The 8,854-nt window shown below is 46.1% G+C and overlaps 1 protein-coding gene across 1 annotated transcript in view; it reads left to right on the forward strand.

Annotated features, from left to right (window-relative positions):
• ADAMTS9 (ADAM metallopeptidase with thrombospondin type 1 motif 9) overlaps positions 1–8,171 on the forward strand; it is a 275,988-nt gene extending 267,817 nt beyond the window's left edge. The window contains exons 37-40 of the mRNA XM_088473392.1: positions 170–261; positions 1,349–1,453; positions 3,051–3,145; positions 8,098–8,171. Coding sequence (XP_088329518.1) covers positions 170–261; positions 1,349–1,453; positions 3,051–3,140 — 287 coding nt within the window. The 3' untranslated portion in view covers positions 3,141–3,145; positions 8,098–8,171. The remainder of the gene's footprint in view (positions 1–169; positions 262–1,348; positions 1,454–3,050; positions 3,146–8,097) is intronic.
• The last annotated feature ends 683 nt before the right edge of the window (positions 8,172–8,854 follow it).

The following is an 8,854-nucleotide window of genomic DNA, read 5'->3' on the forward strand; positions in this document are numbered from 1 at the left end:
TTACTAATAGAATCACGCAGCCTGTTTTATAAGGTCTCTTACTGTATTCAAAGCTACTCACATCCTGCAAAGCAAAACACTGTTTGTCTGCTTTGTCTTGTCAGGCAGCACAGCTCTTGGCCGGCTACAAGTGCTCATGTTGGAATGATTTGTGCCTTTTCTTCCGCAGCTACGGATTTGCAATTTGCACGTACTCTTGATGGACGACCTGTCCCGTACGCTACAGCTGGGGACTGTTACAGCGCAGCTAAGTGCCCTCAGGTAAGGGAACATTGTTCTTGCAGAACGCACCCCCCCCCAGCTTTATTTGTGGGGAAGAGATGGAAAGAGCATTCCTTGTGCATTGTGACCGAGCACTAACTTATATTATACAATTTCCTTTGTTACCCATGATGTAAGTTCTGTTACTGCTAACAATTAGATACAATTTACTAACCATCTCCTTCCTCAAGCTTCAATACAGAACCAGCAATTCAATTTAATTTGCCAGTTAATGGCAAGGGGGGGATTTCACCCAGACGGGATGCAATCGGGAAACTGGCTGACGTGATCCCGACAGCCGGCTTCCTAACTGCTTTATCCCGGCGTGGGTTAAATGACAGGCGTCTATATCTAGACGCCTGTCATATTCCCGACGCCGGGAGACAGGCGCCCGGCATCCCGATCGAAGGGATGCCGGGCGCCGTGAGCGGACAGCCGCGGGGGGGGGAGGGTTAGGTTTAGCGCACCCGGGGAGACTTAGGGTTAGGCACCCCCCCCGGGAGGGTTAGGGTCTTGCTAGGCGGAGGGAGGGTTAGGGTTAGACACCCCCAGGGGGGACTTAGGTTTAGGCAGCGGGGAAGGGGCGGGTTAGGGTTAGGCACTTACAGGGGGGATTAGGGTTAGGCACTTGGGAGGGAGGTTAGGGTTAGGCACCCCTAATGAGGGTTAGGGTTAGGGGGGTTAGGTTAGTTATTACTTACCTGAGGACGATCAGGATTTCCAGCGCTGTCGGGCTGCCGCTGCCGTGATCTGTTCATCTATCGGGCTGCCGCTGCCATGCTCTAATTAAACTGAGTTATAAGCACAAAAAGTAGTTGAATCAATGGTTGTGGTGACCGGCATACCGCGAGCATCCACATCCCAGGTTTTGCCAGGCGCCTCATAGAGGTACACAGGAAAACTTGCAGTGTTGGGGTTCCCTTAACGAACTTATATGTGCGCAGCCAAGCATAGCAGCGATGCTCCATGTCCGCCTGTCTCTAGTAATTGAATTCCCCTCATAAATAGGTTTAAAATTTCTTTTAACTATAGGTTTCCCTTTCTTCTATCGGACAGTTGTGTAAGCCTAGAAATATTTTTTTTTTAGGGCCGTTTCAGCATCAACCTTAAAGGAACCGGCCTATCCATATCCGAAACCACAAAGTGGATGTCACAGGGAAATTATGCAGTGACTGAAATAGCAAAATCACCAGTAAGGAATTCAATTTACTTAGCAATATTCACATTGTATTTTAATCTGAAATATTTTTTTTATTATTAAGCAAGAGTTGGTGAAATGTATATATGATCAATAAATGCCCAGACCTGAAAGTGGCAGAGTCTCACGCAGTTCCACACACAGCCGCATATAGTGAATGTTAGTAAGCTGCGCATGCGGCGTAGCAAACAGGCGCATATTTACGTACCTCTAGGTGATTCCGAGTCGGCTGGATTCCGACCGATTGTTCTCCATACGTGACATGGGTATTTCAGAGTGTGATGTTGGCGGCCACTCAGATGGAAGAGAACAGTCTCGTGGGTATACAGTTGCATCCTATACTGAGTTGTGCTGGCGCGATGCATAGGCATGAAGACGGGCATATAGTCGCGGTAGCATTCTGTTAGCAAAATAGCCCCATTCTGAATGCAGCTGCATATGGCGCTGTGAGAATCGGAATCCGGCCCTTTATAGTTATTATGACTGTAATGGAATTCCCCCTATAAGTACTCTGAATGGCGCTGCAGACCCTTTTGTGGCACCCTATAAGATTATTTAGAATAATGATAGTACCACCCGACATTATTTAGGCCCCAGTCTGCTTGTACCCTGCCCCTAAATCCTAAAGTCCTATTAATCACATGACTGATCAGAATGGCTGGTTGCTATGGGGTGTGGTATGTTAGGTCATCATTTATCATGTCTACACGGATGACATGTCAACATGATAGAATGTCGACCTAACATCCCTGGTGACCCAGCGGTCAATTACCTGGTCCTGGTGGCTGCAGAGGCCCCAGCATCTTCTTCTGGGTCCCGGCACAGACGTATAATTCCCTTATCCCTAATCCATCCCCTTCCCCCTGCAGCCTAACCCTAACCTCCCTGGCAGCCTAACCCTAACTATCCCTGCGGCACCTAACTCTATCCGTCGGCATTCTGTGAATGTTGACATTTCAAGTGGCAACATTTCAGATGTCTACACAGGGGAGCAGAAAGGAGGAATTGCGGGTCCTACTTACCTGGTCCAGGCCCACTGCTCTGTCCACTACCATTGGCAGCGCCTGTACAGCAGCGTAGCGGCAGATCGAGCAGTGAGAGAGTGGAGACTGCTGCCACTGCGGCTTTGCAGCTATACAGGCAAGGCCTGTGGTAGTGGACATAGAGGTGGGGGCGATAGCACTGATCGCCTCCACTCCCTCTATTCTGTTTGGAGGGAGAGTGGCCACGCCTCCTGGATTTGGCTACATTCCTCCATTACCCGAGCCCGTCAGCGTTTGCGATGGCCCTGTGTCAACATTCTGAGGATGTCGACATGTTGAACTGTCGGCCATGTAACCGGCTTCCGTTGCTTGGGATACATGACTCTGCTCTTACAGTTACCGGTGTACTTGTTTTCCAAAATATTCACCGTAAGGGAAGTTTGTGTTATGGTATAAACCTTCTGTGTAAATGGCCAGAAATACACACATTTTTTCAATTGATTCGAGTTGGTTGTAAAATTGCTTTTCTGTCACTTGCTCTGAGGTATTGAAGTGATGATATTTACCACTAAAATGAAACCTACATTATTTTTTTTTTCTTGTTTCAGGATGGAACCAAAGTCACAGGAAAATGTGGTGGTTACTGCGGGAAGTGTATTCCGTCCTCCGCGACTGGCCTCCGTGTTCAGCTGTTATAGAACTGGTAAGAGTGTGCCACCCCTCCCCCCAGGCTAAATGCAGATGGTTACCATGACAACAAAACCAATATGGTGGCGCACCACTGAGAATTCCCATAAAACAACATCACTAATTCTCCTGCGCACCTTATATGGGGGTGTGAGGCAAAATATGCCATGTTAGGCTCGCAATGTGCTGCTGCTATGAGCGTTCCCATGGCTTATCACTCACATCACCCGTAATTGTATATGCCCCTTACACTCTGCAGTGTTCTGTAGGTGACAGAAGCACTTTCCTTATAGATCTCATCAGAAAACTGCTATAATATATAATATATTATACTATAATATATATCACCCATTTATCACAAAGAGAGCAATGGTCAGCAACCCCCAGGACATATACACAAAAAGAAATACAAGTGTACAACTCCAAATTAACTGATTATATATAAATAAATACATTTTTGAAGTAAATAGAGGTTTTTGGCATAATCTTGGCCACCTCTGTAGGGGTAGGTCCCTAACATACTAGGGTTCAAATCCAGAGCACAGGACACCCCCAAACTAGCCCAGCTAAGCCTCCCCAAGGCACCTCTCTAATAAGAAAAGTGAAGTGTAAAGGAAATAGTTAAGAGCAGCCACAGCTGCATATAAAGAATTAAAAAAAAAATAAGTGAAATACATATATAAAAAACAGACAGTGAAGGGTTAAAAATGTGTTGTAAAGGAAAAATGTGTTATAATGCGGTGCCCAGAAGCAGATCAATCAACGCAATCCAGGGGGACCCACGCCCCAAAAATTAACCAAAGCTGCACTACACAGTCTAAATATTTGCAGGACTTACCTATATTGTGCCTCTGACTGGTGTGCATATTACAATGCCAGACTCCATGCTCTAAACCACAGGTTCTCAAACTCGGTCCTCAAGACCCCAAACAGTGCATGTTTTCCAGGTCTCCTCACAGAATCACAAGTGAAATAATTAGTTCCACCAGTGGAACTTTTAAAATGTGTCAGTGAGTAATGACTACACCTGTGCCCCTGCTGAGTGACATGGAAAACATTAACTGTGTGGGGTCCTGAGGACCGAGTTTGAGAACCTCTGCTCTAAACCAGTGTGGTAGGGATGCTAGTCTGAGTGGAAAGTGTCTGACGCTTTCAGGTGTGTAAAACGCTGCACGCCCTGAATATATATATAACTGGAGGTGCTACCTGTGGAGATATATACACAAAAAAAAGAAATACAAGTGCACAACTCCAAATTAACTGATTATATATAAATAAATAAATTTTTGCCCCCAAACTAGACCAGCTAAGAGACCCCAAGGCACCGCTCTAATAAGAAAAGTAAAGTGTAAAGGAAATAGTTAAGAACAGCCGCAGCTCCATATAAAGAAATAAAATTGGGATGGCTTTAGCTGGGCTAGTTTGGGGGTGTCCTGCGCTCTGGATTTGAACCGTAGTATGTTAGGGACCTACCCTACAGAGGTTATCCGGATGTGTGGGTAGGCCCATAACCTTAGCAAGTTTATGCCAAAAATTCTCTATTTACTGCAAACATTTATTTATATATAATCAGTTAATTTTGAGTTGTGCACTTGTGTCTCTTCTTTTTGTGTATATATCAATGGTCTCCACAGACAGCACCTCCAATTATATATATGTTCAGGGTGTGCAGTCTGAGCCCCATTTTCTATGTAACCCCCGGGACATGTCAGATACAGTACATGGAACCATATTAAGCGGCACGTCAAAGGTTTCCCAGCTAGTACCAATATGTAAGTTCCAGACTTAAATTTAGGTCTCAATATTTATTATTAGTTACATATTGCAAACAACACCAATAATCCTAAACTGACAGATTTACCTATAAATTCGGTCGGTGTATTGCTCTTGTCAACTGCCACCACCTGTTTGATCCTGCCGCTCTCACTGCTTCCCCCACTTTATAATTGTATGGCTTAAAATATATTAAATATTTCTATAACTAAAATTGAGTATTGTGTTTAACAAACATACATTATAAAGGTAGAACTGGGACACCGAGCTTATGTACACTGTATCCGGCAAAAAGTTGCCTGACACCTGCAATAGAATTTTCATTAGTGGGGCGTTTTTGTGTATCAGATATTATGCCGCCCTGTGCCGGCCTCACAACTCTAAAGCAGCGCTACTGGCTGCATGATGCTATTCCAGGCACCCTGCAAGCCACATGCAGGTGCCGTGAGGAGTGACGGTGCCACCCCCCAGGGTCTTGTGCCGGCACCGTTTACATACCCCTATAGGTCCTGGTCACACGCTACCAGAATCACAAAATGCAATCACAAAAATAAATTTTCATCTTTACGATGTGAGTCGCACACGCAAATCTTGAGCTATGACTCACTTCCTTATTTTACCTGGCCGAGAAGAGACTGTGAAGGTGACTACACACTAGACGATATTCTACACGATTCGCCCGATTTCAACGCATCTGAACGACAAATCGTGTAAAATATGTCCAAATTGTGAGTGCCCACTCACAATCACGACGCCGATGCGCGTACCCGCAGGTCGTACATTGTATTATCAAATCTTGCTTACTGCAGGCAAGATTTTACGATCTCCTACACGACCCGGCGGCATAGCGTTCAGTGTGTATGCACCGAACGATATGTCATTCGGATCTGCATGATGCTGCATGCACGGATCAGAGAGATCTGTCATGCATGCATCAAGGTACTGACGCCCGCATGGATCAGTGCGATCCGTGCGGCATGCACCTATGACAAAAAACCGCTCCCTGTATTTAGCACAACCAGCACTGGGCTCTGATCCAGCCCTGGTTCTGGAAATATAGGGGAAACAAATGTCCATGTAGCATCCACAGGCTTGGCAGAACAAAAAAAAATGAAAGACCCGAACCAACGAACTAAGGGGGTCATTCAGACCCGCTCGTGAGCGGCAGTACGCTCGCAAGCGGGTCGATGTTCCCCAGTGCGCATCCGCACGACGGAGGGAGCTCCGTCGTGCGCATGCGCGAGACCCAGGGAGCGACGGGCTTTCCATCGCTCCGGGTCTCGCACCAAAGGGGGCGTGCTGTCGATGTTGATTGACAGCACACCCCCTTTGGTGGGCGTGCCGGGGGCGTCCCTGCCAGACGGAGGCGTTCCCATGGGAACGCCTACCGTCTGCAGCCGGCCCCACTGACATCACTAGTGATGTCAGTGGGAGTGATTTTGGCTCTGATAGAGCCAAAATCACTCCAGGGCTTGTGGCAGGGAGACCCTACTGCAGGGTCTCCGTCGCAAGTCCGATGGTCGCGATGGTCAAGACCATCGCGACCATCTTTTTGGCTGCTCGCATATGCTGTGGGTGGTAACCCACAGCTATGCGAGCGGCCAGGAGGCCGCTCCATTTTCATGGAGGAGGGCCCTGATTCAGAGCGAGCGCTCTGGTCAGAGCGTTCAGCTCTGAATCAGGCCCTAAGTACCGTCCTCTACGGAGTACACAGACTGGACGCTACTTTGGGTGACAGATAGCGCCGTTTGTGGGTGGTGACAGGGGAAGGTGCTTGTGAACGGGGGGAGTGGATGTGCGAACGCAGGCGTGTCTGGGCGTCAAAACGGAGTATAATGGGTGTGCATAATTAGCAAAGTAGCGTCATTGAACATGTCACTTGGTTGTATTTTAGCCTGAACTGATCGCAGTGCTTGTGGTGGGGTAGGGGCTACCTCAAGGGCTAGGAGCACCTACGATGGGTCTCGATGGTTCCGATAGTTCATACACTTCCTGGAGATGACGTGTTTTAAAAAAGAAAAGTGGCGTCTTTATACACCAGTGTGCGTTCACTGCCGTCGCTCTCTAAGACATAGAGGGCGTCCTTACACCACACAGTGAGATCGCGGAATTTGCATACCCGGCCCCTTTTGGCAGCCAGCGATCGCGGCTTAGCGAGCAGGTTTGAATCAGGCCCTATATGCGCTGGCCTCGCCATCCTTAATTGAGTATAAAAGATTTGTTATTTGTGTAAACCGCGTGTGTGCTACATCGTAAAATCACTTTTAAAACCCTGTTGCGTCATTCTTAGTGCTTTTGCATAAATGGGCGTGTTTTCTACAATGGCAGCCAATCACACACAGTCATCATTATCAACTTTACACTTACACCAGGGTCAGAGCACACGCAGCTCAGACCCCTCTAGGAGGCTGCATATGACAATCTTTGGCTGCCATTGGGCACACTCTGGGCATACACGCCCACACCACGACCTTACTGTACTTTTGCTGCCACTGCACACACAATGCCTGTGGTGGCGCCCTCACTTCCCGCGACTACGCAACCATTCCAGCCCCAGGTTATTAGTCGCAGACATTCTTAAGTCACATTTGATATATATATATACATTGCAAAAATCACTCATGCGAAAAAAAGCAGCCTGAGACCAAAAAACCCTCAATTTGCATCTACACGATATTTTTTAAAAATTTGCCCAATATCGACACATCAGAATGACAAATTGTTATAAATGTGTAGTGTGTATGCAGTACATCATGTAGTTACGCGCTCTCGTGGGGTCGTCACCCTCATCGCCTGATCTTTTGTACATGCAGAAAGATCATGCGATGTGTCTGGCGATCCCATGCATATCCCGGCATATCAGGCGGTCGGGCACCAGATCGCACATTGTGTACGGACCACCCGATATGTCGGCGCATCGGCGCTGGGATTGTGGGCGACATCGCTGGGTACACCATCGTTTAGTGTGTACCCAGCTCGACTCTGAATAAGGTCCCAATGTGCCCAATCAAGAAGACTAGCGATTCAGTGGAATAAAAGTATTGCTAACACTGCCACCTGCTGGCCAGAGCTAGTTTGCAGAAATGTATTTATTTGGGGAGGGGGGAGATTGCTGACATCTGATCTCTCCCTGCCAATGTTCTAAACTGCTATTCAGATCTACATAACCCACACACTGTTTTTATGTTTCCCCAGGTGCTTTAACAATAAGATATCAGAAGTTCAGATGGATCAAGACTTGTGTTGCAATACCTCTTCACTTAACGTTTGTATATGTGTAAATAGATTGTATACCAAGTGGTGTATAGTATAATATTTATGTTTTGAGGTTATTTATTTTAATATTTGTGTGTAAAATGTTTCTTTTAAGCCATCCCCCTGCAGGATATATCCCCAGCCTACATGTGACTGGGGTCGTCATCACTGAAGAGGTTTTGGCTGTATTTGTTTTTCTTTTTGTGTTTTTGTTCAACTTGCAGTCTGTCCACTGCATTTTATGTGCTCTACATCATATGTAGCATATTTACATGAGTGATGCTCTGTTGTCACAATGTTCAATGGTTTACCGTCTGTCCATCATTTATCCTATTGTAACTGGTTAAATTGCCTCCGGTGCTTTGCAAGTGTTAAAAGTGAATGTTTGGCATTTTCTACAAAATGTTTATTTAAGATATAAATACTAATGCTAAATATTACTTGTAGAATTGTAACTTCCACAACTACACTAACTCCTATCTTTTCTATAAAGGTGGCCTTGTAGAGAGAAAAATGACCTAGTTGTATAAACGTGTTAATATTATAGAGCTGTTTAGGGGATAAAAAAGTCCTAACCAAATTCTGACTAAATTTACATTTATTACAATCTTATGGTGTAGTTAGTTTGCATATCAGTCTAATTGGCGCCTTACGCGTTTCGGTGAGTACAGAAAACACATTTACTATAGAAATGATC

This window comes from Taudactylus pleione, unplaced genomic scaffold (assembly GCF_031769625.1).
Source record: "Taudactylus pleione unplaced genomic scaffold, aTauple2 ptg000135l, whole genome shotgun sequence".
Lineage (NCBI taxonomy): Eukaryota > Metazoa > Chordata > Amphibia > Anura > Myobatrachidae > Taudactylus > Taudactylus pleione.